Source organism: Hydra vulgaris, chromosome 14 (assembly GCF_038396675.1).
Source record: "Hydra vulgaris chromosome 14, alternate assembly HydraT2T_AEP".
Lineage (NCBI taxonomy): Eukaryota > Metazoa > Cnidaria > Hydrozoa > Anthoathecata > Hydridae > Hydra > Hydra vulgaris.
Genome location: NC_088933.1, coordinates 7443956 through 7467326, shown reverse-complemented (window position 1 = coordinate 7467326; position 23371 = coordinate 7443956). Strand labels below are relative to the sequence as shown.

The window sequence follows — 23371 nt, the reverse complement described above, 5'->3', positions numbered from 1 at the left end:
AATAAATTTAAAGTTTTTTTATTTCTATATACATTTAAGGTAACTGCATAAAATATAATATGATAAATCAATTGTGCAAATTAATTTTTAAACTTTAAACTTTAATAAAAATTTTAAACAACATAATTAACAAAATTATTTATTAAAAAAGAACCTGTAATAGTAACAGCACAATCTATTTTTGGTGAACCTTGAAATGAAAAACTGAATTTAACTTTTTCATTTTCAAACATTAAATTGTGTACTTTAACATATAAAATGTCATTCACTTCTTTTGTTAACCAAAAAATTTTAGATAACTTGCTATCACTTTTATGGTCTAGTTGATATTCAACATTTGTACATATGTTGCCATATTTTTTGACTTCAAACCTGAACACACAACCATGTGGAATTCTTCTTTCAAAGAACCTACATGTATTAAAACAAAATCATATGCATTAAAAATAACACACAGTAAAGAACAAACTTATTACTAACCCGTATAAGAGCTGTTGTTAGTTAAAAAAAGAAAAAACAGGAGAAAAAAACTATTACTAATTTTGATTTTGTTTTCTTATATTTGCTTTGTATTATTTATATAATAAATTCAAAGCATTGTATATTAAATTCAATTGCAATAGCTTTGTATATTAAATTCAATAGGAAAATAAAATAAAGCAAATAATGCAAATTAAACAAAGTTCCAAAGAATATAAATTTATGAAAATTTTACCTTTTCACTGATGATGAATAAATTTTTTACTCAAAATAATAAATAGTAATGAAGATGGAAGATAGAAATTTAAATTTTATTTAAAACATAGTCATGCTAAGATTTAAAAACAAATTTAAAGAATTAACACAGCTTAAAAATACAAATTATGTTATAAAACCTGGGATTTTAAGTAAAAATTTTTACATAAAAAGCTAAACAAAAACAACAACATATGATAATATATTGAAAATATATAATGTATACCAAACAATAATATCAAAGTGCTTACTCATTGCTTTTGGTATCAGATTTCTCTAAAAGAAAAAATTACTTTATAAATGTTTTATTCAAATAAATCTGAATCGACTAGGTTTTGATTGATATATTTAGAGCTAGATTCTAATCTTAAAGCTAAGTATTAAAAAAACAAGTTAGTTTATGTATTTTTATATAAACCAAATTTTTATCTTTTTATTTTAAATTTTTTTAAATTTAAAAGCATTTTGCTCGTTATATATATATATATATATATATATATATATATATATATATATATATATATATATATATATATATATATATATACATATATATATATATATATATATATATATATATATATATATATATATATATATGTATATATGTATATATATATGTATATATATATATATATATATATATATATATATATATATATATATATATATATATATATATATGTATATATGTATATATATATATATATATATATATATATATATATATATATATATATATATATATATATATATATATATATATATATAACATCAATCTTTTTTTAATCAAAGTGAGTAGAGAAGGAAAATGATTTAGATTGTCTTGAAAGCAAGTTTGAGTACATAGTAAAATAAGAAATCCTTGGAAACTTCTAAAAAGATCTTGAACCATTTTAACTTTCAGCAGATATTGGCCAGGCTCCTCTTACCTCCTCAGAATAGCAACGTTTATTTAGAAGTTTCAAGTCACATAACATTAAAAATTATTGATCTTTTTACTTAAAACCATGAGCCAGGCTATTTTCAGGGGTGACAAATGCAATAAAATGATCAGAAATATTAAAAATTTGTATTAATTATCTGAATTTAATTTTATAATTATTAATTTTAATAAATTCAGGCAATTTTTTGTATACCTATTTTTAATGCCCAAGAAACTTATGTGTTCTTTAAAGCATCAAAAAAAAAAAAATTTACACATTATATATTCATTAATCTTACATAAAACATAACAGCTTTGATCTGCAAGTATATGGATTTCTATATACAGGTAACAGAACACAGACTCTACTTTTTAGCAGCGGAATATTGTGATTTTTTTCTACTTTCCAGACTAGCTGCATCTCTGAAACTTTGGCATTTTTGAAGCACTGATAAACATGCATATTAGAATTATTTCCAGGACCCCAATACACTAATGAGGGACTATATTATATGCACCACTTCTTTTAAGTGGAATCTTCCAATAGATTTTTCACATCTTTCCAGACTAAATGGAGCACTGAAAATTTCTACATTAATGTAGTCCTGAAAAACAAGTGTTAAAAATGTTTCCGGGGCAGACCTTGGGGTCCACGGGGCTAGGGCAACAGAGGCCAAACTCTAATTAAAAAATAAAATTTTTTTGGACTTTAACAAAGTAAAGATAACTTTGAAAATATTGACTTCAAAAATTTTTTTGTTTTGTTTTATTTAATAATTTACAAAAAGAAAAATAAAGTGTCAGTTGTTGTAATTGTGTTGGTAATAAAAACCCAACACTAAATGTTTAAGAACCTGCATGGCTATGCAGGTTCATAAACATTGCCCTAATTCATCTTAAACAGATGAACAATTTTTACTTTTTTCTGTCAACATCAGGAAAAGGTTTCAATATGATAAATTTATTTTATCATGCTAATATAAAGGAACACACCAACACAGTATTTACACAGAATAAACTCACCAAATTTCAATCTTAGTTTGCTGATTAGTTTGAGAACTTTATATACCATAAAAAAAATGTTATGTTAACATCTTCACTTATTTTAATTAAAGCTAATAGTATCTATAGATTATTAACGATAGATCCTAATTCCAGGAATAGTTCTACTTTTTAAATCTTTTCATGATGATGGCAGATTATTAAAATTTTTTTATCTATTATTCCAGTACTCCAAATTAATTCTTCTTTAAATCAATCATTCTACAATTAACATCTCTTTAAATCAATCATTCTACAATTAATTAGTTTATAACAAGTATTATTTTATCTTTCATCGTCTTTTGATACATTGCAATAAAGTACACAGGAAACTTTGAAGCAGTTTAAATTAAGCAGTGTAATTATGTAAGCAGTGTAGTTATGGAATCATTAAATCTATTAGGCTAGCACAGATGTATTTTTAATACATTGTTTCCAGTTTAGGATGTTGAATACTGGATCTTCTTGACTCAATGCATGGATTTTGCTTGTATCTCTGCTTTTATGACTAGGCAACTCATTCTATCATCTCATAATGAGGGTACAGCTCTAAAACTCAGTTTTATGGTTCTGAGGCCAGCTGGTAGTTAGGTTTCCAAACTCTGAGGTAGCTCTCAGTAAGGCTGATTCCATCAACAGCTGAAAAATATCAAAGTATTATTAGTGCCATGTTGCGCCCGGATGGTGTCCCTGTTTGTACTTTTGGTGTGCATTGAAGAGGCCATATTTGGAGCCTTTTGTTACGACTTGGGGTTAATTAATAGTAATGAGGCAATTGCTAGGGCTACTAAACAGTGTTCTGAGTACTATCTATGCTTTGAGTCAAGTTTTTTGACAAATTTAAAAAAATGAATAAAGTAACAAAAACAATAAAACACAAAAAACCATCACCACCAAGTTCTCTAAACCTAACATTCACTAATATTCGTGGTCTTCGAAGTAACTTTTCTTTTGTTGAGTCTTATCTCTAGCAAAGTTCGACAGACCTACTTTTGTTTAACTCCACTTCACTTTATCGCCTTTCTCTTTTTTCAAGACTGCACTCATTTTGATGTTAGTTCTGATCATATTGACCAAGCCCTATCTCTTTATTCATCAGCTAATATAGTGCTGTTGGAGATTTTAATGCTCACCACTCTGAAAGGCTTGGCTCTAGTGTCAGTGAATCTGCAAGTATAAAAGCCAACAACTTTTGCCCTTCTCAATCTCTAACTCAAATAGTCAATTTTCCAACTTGCTTTCTAAACAACCAGAATCATTTAACTTTACTATTCAACTAATTTCTTGTTTCTGATCCTATTCAATGGTCAGTTTCTCCACATTCACCTTTAGGTGTTTCTGATCACAAATTGATCTCTCTAAAACTAATATCTCATTCTTCTTCATCACCTGAATCCCTCTATTATCCTACCTCTCATAACTACCTATTAGCTGACTAGGAACCTATCCGCAAATTTCTTCGTGATTGCCCTTGGGTAGGAATCTTTCATCTTGCTGTCGACAAATGTGCTTCTTACATAACTTCGTGGATTCAGGCTGGCATAGAATCTTTTGTTCCTCAAAGCTAGTCCAGGTCAAACTTCACTTTCCTCCATGGTTTTCATCACACTGTGCTGCTGCGATTGCTATTCGAAACTGTTAATTCCATATCTATCAGCAAAACAATTCTCCAGATAATAGACGTCTGTTTATTACTGCTATAAACCATAATAAAAAGGTTGTGTCTAATGCATAAGCCCGCTATTCTCAGGTCATGAAATCTCATATTTCATCACAAAAATTAGACTCTCTTGACTTCTGAAAATTCTATAATAGTGTTAATAATAAGGGCAAAGCCACCTCTCTAGTATGGTTCAGACTTGGTCATCCCACCTAACTACAAAGCTGAATTGTTTGCTTAAAACTTTTCATTAATATTATCTCTTGATTCCACTAGTTGCAATCTACCTGATATAGCCAACAAACAGGTTGATCCATTGCTTGACATTCGTATCATTCCAGCTTCTGTAATGATTTCCTGCTTAGACTCTTCAACTGCTTGTGGCCCGTATAACATACCTGTTTTTGATTTGCAGAAGTGTTCTCCGGAGCTGTCATCTATCTCTCAAAACTATTCAACAAGTGCTGTTTTCCAGCCTGCTAGAAAACGGCATCTGTTATCCCTATCTTCAAAACTTCTGGAGAGCAATCTGATTCATCTAACTACAGTTCCATTAGTTTTTCTTCCTATCATAAGCAAGGTTTTTGAATCTTTAATAAAAAAACGCTAAACTTTCCATCTTGTATCTAACAACTTACTTTCTGACCATCAAAATGGATTTCGATCTTTCTCATTCTGCAGCTGATTTGCTAATAGTAATAACCATAAGGTTTTATCATGTATCAGATAAAGGTGGAGGTGTTAAGGTCATTGCTCTTGACATTTCAAAAGCTTTTGATAAAGTTTGGCATGCTGGTCTTCTCCATAAGCTTTCTTCGTGTAGTGTATCTGGCAACATTTTAAGATTATTGAATCCTTCCTTTCCAATCGTAGTATAAAAGTTATTCTCAATAGACAGCTTTGCAAAATTGGCATCCGCTAAGGTTGCATCTCTTTATCAAACTCAACACTTTCTTACTCCAGATTCTATTCTCTATCTCTATAAATCTTAAATCCGGCCGTATATAAAATACTGTTGCCATATCTGGGTTGGATCTTCTAATGATGCCCTTTCTCTTTTAGACAAGGTGCAAAAATGCATTGTAAACATAGTTGGACCTGCTCTTGCAGCCAACCTCCAACCATTATCACATCGTCATAATGTTGCTTCTCTTTCTCATTTTCTACAAATTCTATAACGGGTTCTGCTCTAAAGAGCTAGCGCCTCTTGTGCCATCTACTAAAATTCAATCTTGTGTTACTCGTCATTTAATTAAGTCTTATCCTTTTTTCTGTGACTGTTCCTAAGTGCTCCAAAAACTCTTATTCATCTAGTTTTTTTCCTAGAATATCAGTTCTTTGGAATTCACTTCCTCCATCTTGCTTTTCTGATTTATTTAATTTGCAATCCTTTAAGTTGTCCGTCAATCGTTATCTTGCTCTACAATCTTCATCTTTTCTCTTCCAGTAACTTCTAACTTTAATTAGTGGTTGCTTACAGCCTTTTTGAAAGTGAAGATGTTTAAAAGAAAAAAGAAAAAAAAAAAATTAAAAATCACATTTGCTTTTGCTTTTTTTTTTTAGCGCAATTTTTAAAGCAGTAATTCTCAAAACTTGTTATGCTTGGGAGAGGTAATAACATAACACCCGTGAATTAGAGATGGTATGTTAGACTTACTTTAGTTAATGACAATGTGAAAGATTTTCCAAAAGACTGTAGAACTTGACATTTGAGATTAGATACAAGATTTAATAAACTGAAGTTAAGCATCAAACAAGATTTTTTTAGATTGACTTCTTCCAATAATAAAAATATTTTACTTCTCAAGGGAGATGTTCTTGTAAAAAGTAGGAAAAAAATTATAATGGTTTATATAGCAACTGAAGAAGATTGTGAAATTGTGAAGTAGAATTAGGGTTGACTTAAAATCAACTAGAGGAAATGAAAGCTTCTATACCTGCTCAGATAAAGGAGATAAGGTAAGAGACGCACTTATGCATATATAATATGAATATATATGGATATAAAAATATGTTTGCTCTTTATTTAGATATTTTAGAACCACCCTAATATATATATATATATATATATATATATATATATATATATATATATATATATATATATATATATATATATATATATATATGTATGTATATATATATATATTCATATTATATAATAATTTTTTCTTCGACAACTTGTTTCACCATCAGTAGATAGTAGTAAGCATTCTATTGTTATATTATTAAAAAAAATTTAAATATAATGATAAATTTTTATTTTTAAGAATAACTACAAAAAAAAATTTGATTGAAAGTTATTTTATCTTTCCATTATTGTTCATTTAGAGTTTAATTACAAAAAACTTACTTTTCTGTCTTTAAAAGAGCAAGTGTGCAATAAAAATACAAAGATGTTCAAAATGCTAGTTTAAATGTTTTTATAAAAAATTATTTTTCAAGTCACAATTCTCATTCATTTAAAGTTTAATTACATAAAACGTGATTTAGGGCTTGAATTAAGTGATTGCAAATTACAATATCTGGAAATGCTTACAGTCTTTAATTTTCTAGCTTTTTAAAAACAGTAAAACTGTTCTGATTATTTAACTCATTAGCTGTTATTCAATAAAAACAAGTATGTTGATCTTGAAATATGATTTAAATCTTATTGTAAAACCATATTATTACTAATATTTTTATTACTATTATAGATTGTGATTTAGACTTAAATATTTTAAAATATTTTATAAAACATTAGATAAAAGCAGAAAAATAAAGCACAATAAAGTACGATATAATTAATAAAAAACAACAGTCAAAAGGAATTTAGCGGTGATCAAATATTTTATATAGCAGAAATCGTTCAATAAGATATAAAATACTTATATATCTTATTAAAATCTTATTCAATATTTTCAATATAAAATCAATATTTTCTTATAAATAAAAAACTCTTTGGCAGATATGTATAAAAAATTTGTTTTGGTTTAAAATATAATAAAAAATAAATAAATAAAAAAATGTTGTAAGACAAAAATTATTATTTAATAATTTTTGTCTTACTATATTTTATTTTTTATTTATAATCCCTAAATTACCTGATGTTTAAAAAAACAATTTAAAACATGCAAGTCATTAATTCTTGAAATATGATAAATAGACCGATTTATTAAAACAGTGTTCACAGTTTTTAACAAACTAAGAATTTAATGACCAGAAATATTTTCGGATATTGAAATTCAGGATCACTTCGAGCCTTGTGACACAAATACAAATACCAAAGCGTTTATAACGCTACTTTAAAAATGCATCAATAGTTTTCTTACAATAAATATATCATAACAGAAATATCTCCATATATTGAAATTCACGATCAATTCGAGCCCTGTGACGCAAATACAAATACCAAAGCGTTTATAACGCTACTTAAAAAATGCATCAATAGTTTTCCTACAATAAATATATCCTAACAGCTGAAGTTAAAAAATAGTCGTTAATGAAAATAATCTATTTTATAATTTTATATTCATCAAGTATGAAAATATAAATTTATTCCAAGTGAATACACACACTTAAAAAAACTTGTTTAAAACATAAATGAATTTTTTAAACAAAGTTTTTTGAATGAATGATATTACAGAACGTAAGTATGTAGTGAAAAAGAAAATTTTAATAAAAACTTGTCTTGTCTTGGATGGAACTTTTCTAAAATTTAATAGCAGTAGGGGGGGGGTCGGTTAAGAATGTCCTGGGTGGAAAATTTTTGAAAAATTAATTAGCAGGGGGGACGTCTATTAGGCACCAAAGAGTATGTATGTATGTATGTATGTATGTATATATATATATATATATATATATATATATATATATATATATATATATATATATATATATATATAAATATATATATATATATATATATATATGTTTATACAAAATTCTTATGTTCGTGTTGGCAAATTAATTAGGTATTATAATTAAGGTAAGAGTTACCAGAGCAAAGTAAATTAAAAGTAAACATGACTTTATTTAACAAAGACTTTGAATCTAATGTAAGTAAAATATTTATATTAAGTTTGCTTATGAAAAAAAAATTTTTTTTTTAATAAGATATAAATATTTTATGCCTTTTCAATTTTCTTATTTTTTTTACCTTATTTTTTAGGAAGGTGTGGTCCAATGTTTGTTAAATGGTATAGTTGAAAAGGTGAGTTTTATTGTATAGTATTGTTTAATTTGGTTGATAAAATTCTTGAATGAGTACACATATTTTTAATATCAGTATTAATACATTGTTAGTTAAAAATATTATTATCAAATTTGCGTAAAATTTTTTTAAAAAGTCCATACATTACATAAAAAAAAATTAATTGATCTTAAAACCTTTTAACTGTTAATGTTAATAAAAATGTAATCAGTTAAAATTCATCATTTTCAGTGCCAATAAAGCATGAATAACTGTAGCTGTTTATAAATCCTTTTTGGATAATATTTATTTTTACAATTGTTTCACAGCTTTTTCTTCCATATTTTATTTCATATTTCTCTTCTATAAATTTTTTTAATCTTTTTAATTAGAAAAGTTATGCAAATGAAGCTAGTTTTATCTTTACCGTTGAAGAAAATAAAGTTAATTGTGCAATGGATTTGCTTTGCGCTAAAAAGGTATATATTTTTAACGTAAAATCCTCTACAGCACACTAAAAAATAAAGGTAGAAATTTTTAGTTAAGGTAGGATATGTGATATACCCTTAGAAAGGTATAATTTTCTACCTTGTAAGGTAGAAAATTATACCTTTAAGTTAGAAAATTGTATGGCAAATAATTGTTTTTAATATAATTTTCTACCTTAAAAGGTAGAAAATTATACCTTACTAAGGGTATATCACATATCCTACCCTAAGGTAGAAATTTCTACCTTTTTCTTTGAGTTATGTAGTAATCAGTATAGTTTCTGGCAATAAAATCCTTTTATACATTTATACTAAATAAATATTAAAATATTAAAATAATGGACTGTGATCTTTATATTTTATTCAATTATTTTTTCAATTTTTTTAATAACTGACTCTGTACTCAATCTTGTATGCTTAATATACAGGAGGGGACGTTTTGTAATTCTCTAAATTTTTTCTACCAAACCCAAGTTTATAAAGACATCCCCGTTAGGGTTGCCAGATGTCCCGATTTTACGAAGGAGAATTCTGCGCCAAATATGTAAAAATATTTTTTTTACTTAGTTCTCCTTCTTAAAACCGGGAAATCTGGCAACCCTAATCCCCGTTTATCAACTTTTACTTGGTATTAACATAAAATTTCAAAATTAACAAAATAAAATTCAACATAAGGCAGACTTTAAAATTAGAAAACATATATCAATCACTGATAAAAATAAAACTTTTTAGTGTAATCAGGCTTTAAAATATCTTAGACATTCAAAAAATCTTGTAAATTTTTTGTCAAAATCAATTTGTCAAAATTAATTTTTCATTTATTTTTCACCATAGATTTAACTTATACAAGCATATCAAATCCTATTGAAATTAACAAACAGTTGTAAAAATGCCAATTTTGATCGCAAGCTACTCTAGCATTAACTTGTTTTATGCGTGTTCTGTAAAAGAAAACACTCACCCACTCTCTTATTAAAATTTCCCTTGCTTTATTTAACTGTATTAAAACCCAGTTTCCACCCTCCCCTCCTCCATTACCTTTTATTCCTCACCCTTTTTGCTTTATGCATGCATGAGTAATTTCAATTAGTAATTCTTTTAAAGAAAAGTTTTTTAACAATTAAAAAAAAATATTGTTTCAGAATATATTTCGCCATAAATGTGATGTTGCAGATGTAACTAAAGTTAAAAAAATTTTATCAAAAATAGGTTTCATTTTATTATATATCCAGGCCGTGTTTTAAAGTGTTAGGCGTAGAGTGATTTACATACGCCTTGAGCAATTTTTACATAAGCAGTAAGTGATTTTGGTTAAGCAACTTTTTATCATTTTTTAACTTTTAAATGATACTATAAGCGGTAGAATAAAAGAAGTAGTTGATTTTAAATAAATCAACTTTTGAATGACGTTTAGGTAAAATTATTTGTTACAAAAGTTTGAATGACATTCCTTTGAAGTACTAATTAAGCATTACCACTTTTTATTCTTCTGAGGAAAAAAATGTTGGCCTTTGAAGTCTGGCAAATAACATGAACCATAAAAAAGAAACAGCTCCTTAAAATTACAATCTTATAAAGATCATGAAAAATGCACCCAAATTAATAAATATAATTGAAAAAAAAAAAATGGAAATACAAATAAATAAATGTGCTGAAAATTTTTCATATCAAAATTTTAGTAATATTGTTAATGAAACAACAGCTAGTATGAGAAAAATAAAACAAGGATGGGTCCCAAATGTAATTTGGGATCCATCCTTGATTTATTTTTATTTTTCTCATAGCTGTTAGAAAAGTCTTGAATCTTTTTAAGTATCTTGTTTTTCAAGGTAATATACATATAATTTGATTCCATAATTCTCTTCAGCTTGCTCAGCCAGTTTTCGAGCAAAAATAAAGCGATTTTTCTAAACTTGTATAATGAAGTTTCTATCAAAACTCTTAGAAGTCTTTTTTTTGCAACCCTGCCCTTCTTTTGTGTTTGCTGTTCCAATCAAATTATACTTCTTTATTATGTCGAATACTGTATAATGAGGAATTTCAGTCTCTTGCTGCACCTGACAATAGGTTTTACCCTAATTGACTAGATTGACAGCTAAATTTCTCTGAGAAACAGTCCAGTGACGTTTACTTCCAACCATTTTACTTACAAAAACATGAAACCTTTTTTATACGAGACTTTTTTTTTTACTACAAAAAAACAGTATTTTGTTATGCAATTTCATTAAATGCATAAAAATTTGCTAAAATATTTCAACAAATTTCACATAAAATTAATTAAACTTACCTTAATATCGCTTAGTCAGATAACTATTTTACAAGCCTAGTTGATACTAGTTTTTTTAGGACAAATAATAAAGCAAATTAAGCATGAATCAAAATAAATGAACGCTAAATATTATACTTTTCCCAAAAGAATTAAAATGACAGAAAAAAGTAAGTATCGCTAATCATTGTTTTTAGTATAATTTAGAGCGTAAACATTTTGTCTCGGGAAAAACTTGTTTGGTCGGAAAAGTTTTTGAGACATTGTATATATATATATAAATATATATATATATATATATATATATATATATATATATATATATATATATATATATATATATATATATGTATATATATATATATATATATATACATATACATATATATAAATATATATATATATAAATATATATGAAAATATATATATAAATATATATTTATATATAAATATATATATATACAGTTATATGTATATATATATATAAATATATAAATAGATATACAATTATATATATATACATATATATATATATATAAATATATATATAAACACATATATATAAATATATATACATATATATATTTAAATATATAAATATGTATGTATATATATATATATATATATATACATATGTTTACATATATATATATATATATATATATATATATATATATATATATATATATATATATATATATATATATATATATATATATATATATATTTATTTATATATATGTATATATATATATGTATACATACATATTTATATATTTAAATATATATATATATATATATATATAGTTATATAAATATATATATATATATATATATATATATATATATATATATATAGTTATATAAATATATATATATTTAAATATATATATATATATATATATATATATATATATATATATATATATATATATATATATATATATATATGAATACATATGTCTTATTGAAAATGATATATTTTTAGAATATATTTTGTTTACTGATTTTCTCTATGGTTTAAGCTTTTTTACTGATGACCAATCAAAATAAAAATTGTAATATATATCAGTAAAAAGTTATCCAAAAAATTTGATTTTGAGAAACTATTTGACAAGTTTGAATCGTTTATAACACGGATAAATTAATGAATATATTATCTTACTTTTATGGTGTGTAAACTAGACGTTATACCAATTTTTTATAATTTTGTTTGTATCCTTGTGCGCTTTTTGTTATTTATTTTTTGTTTTTCTTATCTGTTATTTAATTTTTATATCATTTGCATACTACACTTTCACAAGCAGAGGTTTTTTAACATGATCACTTATATTCACATTTTTTGAATTGCCTAAAAAGTGCTATAGGGATTAGACATTTTTATAATGCTTATCCTGTGCCATTATTGCAATTACTATAAAACTTTAGAACATTTATAATCAGTGAAAAAAAATTGAATATGGGTGATTTACAGATCTGTCCAGTCAGATGGATCTAGAAATGTGATACAAAGGGAAATTGTGAATGATGTGGTTCAGAGAAAATCAAATGCAAATAAATATTTAGATAAGTAGTATGTCTTTTATAAACAAAATAATACTTTCAAACTCAGAAGAGAAAAAACAAAAATATCATCATTTTCATTCTATTTAAATAAATTCAAAGAAATATGCATAAAAGACAACCATCATTTTACAAACCCAGGATCGCTCATATGCAGCACAACTATCTGAAATCTGCTGAGTGAGACATCATTAAAGAACCCTACAACATTTATAATCAGTGAAACAATAATAGAAAAACATTCATGGTTGAATATGTGAAATAGAACCCTTTTATCCCCAGTTAACTTTTTTAAATTTAGATTAATTTATTTCTAATAAAGTTCTCATAAAATTTTTGTAAAAATAGAAATGCTGCATTTGATAGCAACTCTTATTTTAACGGAACAATGAATATTATAGAACCTCAAAGAAACATAATCACTTTTTTCAAATAAATTTCAAATATTGCGTGTAATGTTACTTTTAGTCAAAATTTCTAGTAACTTTTCGTATAACTTTGAAAACAAATTATAAAATGGTTAGATTTGCTACAAAATAATAGCAAATCTAAAATATCAAACTGATAATGAGAGCTTTAACACATTTAACAAAGATGAATCACAATAAGAACTTCAAACTTTTGTTGAATCTTTTCTATAAAAAGTTAAACTGGAACAAAGCTACCTAACATTTAGCATAAAAAACTACTAAAATATGAATTATGGCCAGTTTTAAAAATATTTTTTTTTTTAACCAAAGTTTTATAAAAGAAACAAAATCTGCAACTACTTTATTTTAACAGTGTGATTGATCCTGAATTTAATTTTTTTTCTTTATTTTTTAAAATTTAGGATATTTGTATAGATGAAAGGAGATGAATGTTGTGCAAATGTAAACTATTGAAGGATACCAATATAAATCACTTTCCTTTACTGTAGTTGACTGCAATTTGGTAATTTTTTTGCACAAATAGATATGCTGCATAAAAAAAAAAAAAAGTGGAAATATTGTTTTATAAAACACAGTGTGAAATAGAAAAAATTTGAAGTTGATAATGAGTACATACTTAATGTATGTATACTTCCTGCATGCTTTTTAATTATAGTGTTAAATGGGTTGTCGCTATACAGCAACAAAAAATAGAAGTTATTTACCTTGGTCATTAGGTTGTTTAACTACAAAGCTTCATAGATAAAGATTAATTTTATTTTTATTACTATTGTTATTACTATTACTATTATTATTACTATTAGATTAATTAAAAAGTATAAAATAATTAATATGAATTATATTTGAAAAAAATTTTATTTAAGAAAATGATAACAAAATGTTACTTATTAATCTAAATTCATAAAAACAACAATCATGACAACTAAAGAACTTACTAGGAAAAAATTCAACCAAGTCATTCCGTCCAATCTTTTTTAGTACCTTTTTTAATTCATCGTAGTTATTTTCTCCAATAATACTATGGTTTTCTAAAACCGGAATTAATTTAATAAATGTTTTAGCTTTTTCAGCAACACCACCAATTATACTTTCTGAATGAAATTTTAATATTTTTAAAATCATCATCTATTAATTTTTTGGATATATCCAGCATGATATTATCATATTCATTTTCACCCATTTCTTTAAAATATAAATAATTTTACAACAATTATAATATTCAAACATTTTTAGAGCTGGTTTAGTTAAATTTAAATTATTAATTTTTTACTATTTTTTAAGTGCAATAACTAAATGACAGAAAAAATAACAATAAAAATAACTTAAAATAAATAAGTACTAGATAGTTAAATAATAATTAAAAAAAAAATCAAATAAAATAGAATTAAAAAAAATTTACTGATTAAATGCTAATCAAACTTAAAATAAATATAAAAGCAAATCAATTTGAAATAAACATAATTTGCTGCATAATGCACTGCTGTTGTTTTTATAAAACTATTGGTAAAATATATTTAACAAAAATTATACCATGAATATTCAAAATATACTATGAATGGTACAATGCAAACCCATCCCAGACTGTTAAAGTATGATAACATGGAAGAAAAAGTTGATTTAAAAAAATGACTTTGCACTGCTTTTGATTGAAAGATCAGCCTAATATTGATGATAATCTGATTTAGAGTTTTAGCTTGCTGCTACTGCGGCTTTAGGAGAGTTATATTTAAATTAAATTCATCACATCACAAAGGTTTAACTTAACTTTTTTAACACTGTTACGTTTTTTTAACACTGTTACTTGCAAAAAAGTACAGTAAATGTTGTGATTTGCAAAATAATTACTGCAAGTGTTGTGACTAACAGCAATGTACTGCAAGTATTAAGACTTGCAATAAGGTACTGCAAGTGTTATGACTTGCAATAAGGTATTGTAAGTACCATAACTTGCAATAAGGCCTTCAAGACCTTTAAAATAGTACTAGGGCGATTCTCTTGTTACATGTGTGAATCTGGTACAAATGTTTTCAAATATAAAGGGTAAATAATAAAATTGTTTAATACATATGCAAGATATGTAGTATGATATTATGTATGATACATAACGCAACTAATCCGTTCTTTTTCTAGTATGTGCAATTAACATATTATTAAGAGAAATATTATTTTATATCAGACACATCTCCTACTACAATATTTGTAATATAGATCTTGCATATGTAGTAAACAATTTTCCATTTGCTTTTTTTATTTGAAAATTTTGTACCAGTCACATTCTATGTGACACATACAAAACTATAAACTTGAGTTTTAAACTTTTTATTAAATATTTCTGCTAATTGGCTATGATTAGTTTAATGATTTTTTTATGTTAGTGTTACAGACAACACGTTAATGTTTTTAAAAACTTTTTTCTCCTGCAATCACCCTTTTTTTTCTAATTCAGCTGCTTAAACTCTTTTATATAAACATATTTCTGAAATTTAGATAAAGTAAATAGTAATTCCTCTATTACTTCTCCTATGCACCCATTTTTGAACTGTAATTCGTATACTGAAAATAATGTTAGATTAAGAATTGAATACAACATACAACATAAAGTATAAGGCATGCAGATCGCCATATAATATAAATATAAATATTATATTTATATTATATAAAGTTATTTAGCTAAATAAGATTTTTATTTTAATGATATGTGTATATATATAATATAGTTAAATGAGTTCTTTATAATATACACAGTTAAATGAAGTCCCTCAAGTTGGCAGGTCTGTTTTTAGTCCTTAACAATCTTCGCACATCAGGCTGCGGTTCAGTTGATAGAGTTTATAGAGTTGATAGAGATTATAGAGTTGATGGAGTTGATAGAGTACTTGTAGCTACTTCTATTTCATTGTTTGCTGTTTCCTTGTTTGATGTATGAGGTGTGATAACTACTGGTTATTCGTATGGTAAATCAAGTTGTTCATGCTGATATGCTAGTGGTTACTCATTGGTATTAATTAGATGTTTACGATTGCGTTGATATACTCTTCCGTACTTATCTACAAAACTGTTTAATGTTAGTTTTTCTTAAAGTGTTACTTTTCTGTGTTCCATCTTTTCTCGTCTGGGTGGTGTCTGACTATAAGCATTTAAAGAAATTGCTGGTATAAGTAAGTCATGGCGGACAAACAGGGTTGTTCGAGTTGTTCTGTTCATGAGAAGTTGGAATTGAGAGTAGTTCATACCTGTGAGAGGCGTGTTGAGGTATTCTTGAAGACCATTTTCAAGGTTGTCGCATTTTTTTAGTATTTTCTTCATAACTTTCACGCCAATTACACTGAGACCATTTGATTGGGGTAGTTAGGACTTGATGGAGTGAAGTTGAATCCATATTCTTTTGAGAAGTTAAGGAACTCTTCACTGTTGTAGGAGTTGTTATCAGCAATAAGATTTGAAGGTATTCTGTGACGAGTAAAAATGGTTTTCATAAATTTGATTACAGAGAATGGCATTTTGTCAGGAATGACTCTGTTCTCTACATATTTAGAAAAGTAGTCTATAACAATTACGTAGATTTTTCCATGCAACTCATTTATGTCTGATCCTACTTTACTCCACAGTTAGTCAGGAATGTTGTGTTGAATGATTTTTTCCTTTTTGTTGATATTACAGTATTTAAGGCATTTTTGACAGTTAAGTATTAGCTTATCAATGACGCATACAAGTCCTTGCAAGTAAACACCGTTTCGAGCTCTAGCTTTCATCTTTTCGGTGCCAAGGTGTGATAAGTGAAGCTGCCTTAATATGAGGGATCTCATAGCAGTTATGACTTTTTTATTTTATTTTAGAATTATTCCCTCTGCTAGGTATAAATTTTTTGAAATGGTCCAATATTTCTTTTCTTCACCCCAAAGCATGTCGATTTAGGGGCCAACCATAAGTTATATAATTCATTATTTAAGAGAGCACAGGGTCAAGTTAAGTGTTGTCCTGCAATTGCTTTAGTCTATCTGTTGATATGGGTAAATATTGCACTTAAGTGTGGACCATAACGTTGCAGTCCTCATTTAGGCTATCATCCTCGTCAAGAATGTAGAGGTGGGCACGTTATAAAGAGTCTGTAATGTGTAGATCTTTTCCTGGAACATATTTTACTACAACTTGATATTTTTGGAGTTTTATCAGAAGTCTTTGTATGCGAGGTGGTGCTCTGACAGCGACTTGTGCAAGATATAATCAAGAGATTTGTGATTGCTTTCTATGGAGACCTGTCACCCATAGGTATATTGGTTGAAAGTTCAAAAGCAAAAACTATTGCTAAAAGTCCTTTCTTTATCTGGGCATAGCTCTGTTCTGCTATGGTTAAACTACAAGAAGTATAGCTGATAAGGTGACCTTTTTGCATAATACAGGCTCCTAATCCATGTGAAGATGCGTCTACCTGAATCTGGTCATCTTTTGATGTGTCAAAGAATCAGAGTACAGGAGAAGATGAAAAAACCTGTTTAATTTTTTCCATTGCACTGGAATGTTCATGGTTCTACAGCAAGAGTATGTCTTTATTAAGCAGCTGGCGGAGGGAAGCTGTTATTTTTGACATATTTGGGATGAATTGTCGCAGATAGTTAACCATTCCTAAAAGCCGTTGCAAATCTGCTTGACATACAGGCAATGGGTATGCAGATATGGCATTATAATAGTTTCCTTTAACTTAACCAAGGCCGGTAAAAGCGTCACCATAATGTTTTAAAATGTTAGCTTTATCGATTTCAACATCATTAATGTTTAGTATTTCAAAAGATTTGCAGGAACTTAGGCCAAAAAGTCGTTTTACATCAGAAAGAGATACAACAAAAAATTGACACACTAGTAAAATGTTATTCTTTTTAACAGTATTTCAGATTGAAAGTTCCTAGTATAGGAATATTGTTTCCACCATATGATTTTAGTCTAGTTATTGATTTTTTTGAGAGGAGGTCTTCCAGGAATAGAGTTGTAGACGTTGTATGGAATAACGTTACACTGGGTTCCGGTATCTAAATTAAATGTTATAAATTTGTTGCTGACTGTAATATTTGTTGTTAAATCGTCAGTACATTTCATCGATGTTGCAACATGATGAATATATAACTCTGCAACGTTGAGGTTGACTTCTTTTTTATCAACTTCGTCTACACGATATTTATTAAAGCAATTAGTTTTGGATCTGCATACTCTAGCAAAATGGTTTAGTTTTCCGCATGTTGTGCACTTTAAGCCATAGGCTGGGCAAAACCGGGTGATATCTGTGTTATCCAAAGTGATAGCAAGATTTTTGTAAAGATTTATCAATCTTTAGGGAGTTAAAATTAGTTCTTTTTCCATATTTGTTTATAGAATCTGCCTGGATTGTATTTTTGAGGGCTTTTAATTGTGTCTTCAATGTTTCATATGCTCTCATAAAATTGATAGTTTTTCCTAGAGTGAGCTCAGTGTCTCAAAGTAGTCGTTCTCTGGCAGCTTTATAGACGATACCACAAACTTACTCTGTCGCGTATTAGGCTTTCTTCGAGGGTTTTAAACTCGCATATCGTAGCTTTATTTCGTGAATCAATCAAGAAGTTTGTATATAGTCTGCGGTCTTGCATACATGCATTGAATAATTAACATTCATAAGTTATGTTTTTTTTCGGGCTGAAATAACATTCAAACTTTTGAACTAAACGTGTTAATTTATCGTTTTCTTCGATCGTAAAAAATGAATGTGCCATATACTCTTAAAGCGTCTTTACCAATCATATGAACGAAAATGGCACATTGATTATCTTCATTTTTGTCATTTACTCCTGAAGCTATTTTATAAAGATTTCATTTATTTTATAAAGATTCCATCTCTGCTTCCATTTTCGCCAGTTTTCTGTAACACTGCGATTTAAACTCATGACCTCATGATCATGTTGTTCCATTTTATTTTAAACACAGGTTTACTTCTGGTACCATGTAGTATTTTTGAGGATAACGTTAGATTAAGAATTAAATACAACATAAATTATAAGGCGTGTAGACCGCCATATTTTTTTTTCAAGTTGTAATAACAACACGAGGCATGTTTGTATTATGCCGAATACGGATATTACAGAATAAGACACTAAATATGAACTGTTAAAGCTGATGCCTATTACTTTAATTAATAAGCGAAAGTTCTCATGCAGTTTTCACTTACACTGGTCTGTAGCTGTTTCTTGAAAAAAAAAAATTTATTTTTTGCCTAAGCTTACAAATTGTAGAGAAAGGTATTATCTTTCCATAGGTTCAGTGGCGGATCAAGGGAAAGGTGGGGATGGGGGAGGGGCTATAGCCCCGGGCCCCACGATTTTAGGGGCCCCGATTCAAAGTAAATAATTTTTTATTAACTCTGAAAATTAAATCTTTTATTAACTTAAAAGAGCCAAAGTTAAATTTACTAAATTGTCTGAAAACAAAAGTACAAAAATAAAATAACTGTCAATAAAAACGCTGCATTATATATTTTTTCCGGTCTTTGACAACGAAGGAGCGCAACTACTTCTACAAAAAAAAAATTACTAGATTGGTAGCAGCGCCTTATAGCAATAATTGAATGTAACATTTGTACAAATTGCTACAAAAACAATTCCCTTCGGAAAATTATTAATGACTTGAATAATTATATTGTTATTGAAAATGCATTAACGATTGCAATTCTACAATTGTTTTGTGCTTCCGCACAAAAGAGTTCTTGTGGGAATGCATTTAATAGCTGAAGCGCTAAATTCGTGAAAGAGAAAAAAAGAACAGTTTAACACTTTTCAGGTTATACAGTAATAATAAAAATGCTAAGAAAATATGAAAGTGGAGCTTCTAAAAGAAGATTAAAGAAAGAGAAAGAGAAAATGGTAGCTAAACTTCCGAAAATGACAAATTTTTTTCATCAAACCAAACTAATATGCAATTTCCACAAACTGTAGATAATAATAAAAACAATGAAAGAAAAGATGAAAGCAATAACACGGAAAATGAGATAGCCTGCCAAGGTCTTTCAAATGAAATTCAAGAAGTTGAAAGTGTTGAATCTACAATGCATAATAATGAGCTTGACACAGGTACTCCAATTTTTACTATCTTTAATGACACCTCTAACATCTGCTAAACAAACAATTTACTTTTTAGGCAGTTAATATTTTTATTCTATAAATTGTCTATTATTATTTTTTTATTAGGCTTATTTATCATGATTTTTTTTTTCCTAGATACCATTCTACACGAAGACCCTGCTTTATGGTCATTACAGTTAAAGGAAAATGAACGTATGAAGTATTTAAACAAGGGGTATGCTTTTTTTTCAAAATAAAGACTCTAATTTAGAAGAATCTTTCGAGCGGATGTTCAAAAACCAGTATAGATACTATTCGGTTAAATATTTTCAAAAAGTGATGAATAATGGCGAAAAGTGTGACCAAAAATGGTTAATGCTTTCTGAGTCCACTGAATGTGTATTTTGTTATGTTTGCAAGTTGTTTTCAACCGATTACGACAACGTATTTGTCAAAAGTGGCTTTAACAATTGGAAAAAAGCTAAACAAACTATTTTCGGCCACGAAAACAGCAAGGAACATATTCAATGTATGATTAAGTGGATAGAATTCATAAAACAAAACACTCATGTCGATGAATATATGGTAAGCCAGATTAAAAGGGAATTTAATTATTGGTCTGCAGTCTTAAATAGAATAGTAGCGGTTATTCGTTTTTTAGCCGGAAGAGGTTCAGCATTTCGAGGCCATAATGAAGTTATAGGATCGTCAAATAACGGAAATTACTTAGGCATGTTAGAACTGTTTACTCAATTTGATCCAGTTTTAAAGCAACACATTGACACTTTTGCAAATAAAGGCAAAGGTAATGTAAATTATTTGTCTAAAACTATTTGTGAAGAGCTAATTGATATTATGTCTCTAAAGGTTTTAACGCACATTATTACCGAAATAAAAAAAGCAAAATACTGGGGAATTATCGTAGATTCGACTCCTGATATTTCTCACGTGGATAAACTTTCTGTGATATTTCGTTATTATCTAAATGGCCACGTGTATGAACGATTTATTGTTTTCTACAAACTAAAAGCCACGACGGTAAATCTTTGATTACTGACATTTTAGATCTACTGGAGAGATATGATATTAATATAACCAATTGTCGGGGACAGGCATACGATAATGCAAGCAATATGTCTGGTAAATATTCTGGATTACAAGCACGTTTAAAAGAGTGGAGTGAATTAGCTTTTTAAATCCCCTGCGCTGGACATTATTTAAATTTAGTAGGGCAGTGCATTGTTAGTGAGTGCATCAATTCTATCAACTATTTTGGCGTTCTCCAAAGTTTGTATTCATTTTTTGTAGCTTCAACACATAGATGGGATTTATTGAAAGGAAATCATGCTACACTCATGCGCTAATCAGATACACGATGGTCATGTAGGTCAGATGCTTCAAAAAGTTTAGTAGAAAATTTTGATGGGATTCATGCCGCGCTATGTCATATAGCTGAGGATACAGAAGAAAAATCTGATACTCGTGATGAAGCTTTGTGTTTATTAAATAAGATCACTAAGCTAGATTTTGCATTCATGGCTGTACTTTGGCATCACATACTCAAAAGGTTTAATGCAGTTAGCAAATTTCTTCAAAAAGTTGAATTAGATTTGCATACAGCAGCAGTATGTTACTTTCACTAATTGACTTTGTAAAAAACTTACAAAATGACTTTACGAGATTTGAGAATAAATCAAAAAAACATAGCTCGTTTATTGTAAAAGACTATTTGGATAAGAACAAAAGAAAGGTAATTAAAAATTGAGCAACGGAGAAAACCAAGTTGATTCTTTAAGCGTATCCGACAAGTTTCGAGTGAATACATTTTTTGTCATTATTGACAAACTTGTGACACAATTAACTATAAGAAGTGATGGTTACAACCACGTAAATAAGTTTTTTGGATTTCTATTGAAGCTGTTAACTATTAGTACCATGGAATTGCAAGTTAGCGCGAAAAAAATTGCAGAAGTGTACTCAAATGATTTAGAAGATAGTTTCATATTTGAAATAGAACAATTTGTAACATTATTAAAGATGCAGCCTCCGGGTTTTTTTTCGCATAAAAAAGATAAATCTGAGACTGAAAACACATTGATTCCTCTGCATGTTTTAAATTGGATTGTTGAAACCGATATTATTAATGTATTTCCAAATGTTTATATAGCATATCGCTTGTTTCTAACTATTTCCATAAAAAATTGCGAGGCTGAGAGATCATTCTCTACTCTTAAGAGTTAAGAGCAGGCACTGATCAAAAATAGTTCATAGTCGTTTAATTAATATAGCAAGATTAACTATTGAGTCAAAATTATTAGAAACTTTGGATTTCAGCGATGTGATTGCAAAGTTTGGAGAAGAAAAGCAGAAAAAAATCACTCAACTTAATTCAATAAAACAAATATAAAATTTGTATATAAATAAATATCAGTGATAGCGTTTTCATTAAAAATTAAAAAATTTCAAATTTTAGTAACTGAAAAAAATAATTCAAATATTTTTCCATACACTATACAAAAACTTCTATGTGTATTTTAAAGTGTAAATTTAGTTAGTTTATTGTAGAAATATGCAAAAAGATTGTCAAAACAGTGTGTTTGAAAATTAGCTCTCTGGTTTCACTAAGTTGAGAATCGCCCACTACTTAAATAATACTTTGATAATATTAGGAAGTGACTTGAAAAATGCAAGAGCTAATAAGCTCGATTATATTATGGGTATTGTGGTTTATCAACCTCCGGCTATTTGCCATGTAGAATCTAATTATATTATGGTATTGTTATTGAATGTTACGTATAAATTAAAATTAAAACCCTAACCCTAAACGGAAAAAAACATATTTCTTTAGCTTTTTTCTCTTTCCGTTCTATAGAATCATTTTGTTGGTCTTTAAACTTTTGTCTACTAAATTTTTTGTTGTTGTTGTTGTTGTTTTTTTGTGTTTTTTTGTTTTTTTTGTTTATATATAAATCCTTTCTGTGCTGTTCATTTATTGAAACTTTTCTTTTTCAA

The 23371-nt window shown here is 27.4% G+C and overlaps 1 protein-coding gene across 3 annotated transcripts in view; it reads right to left on the bottom strand.

The window, feature by feature from the left end:
• LOC136090706 (uncharacterized) overlaps window positions 1–14579 on the bottom strand; it is an 87521-nt gene extending 72942 nt beyond the window's left edge. For all 3 annotated transcript variants that reach the window (XM_065817545.1, XM_065817546.1, XM_065817547.1), the window contains exons 1-3: window positions 14216–14579; window positions 987–1011; window positions 155–411 (exon numbers count right to left, since the gene is read on the bottom strand). In XM_065817545.1, the coding sequence (XP_065673617.1) occupies window positions 155–411; window positions 987–1011; window positions 14216–14405 (472 nt within the window). In that variant the 5' untranslated portion in view covers window positions 14406–14579. The remainder of the gene's footprint in view (window positions 1–154; window positions 412–986; window positions 1012–14215) is intronic.
• Between the last annotated feature and the right edge of the window lie 8792 nt (window positions 14580–23371).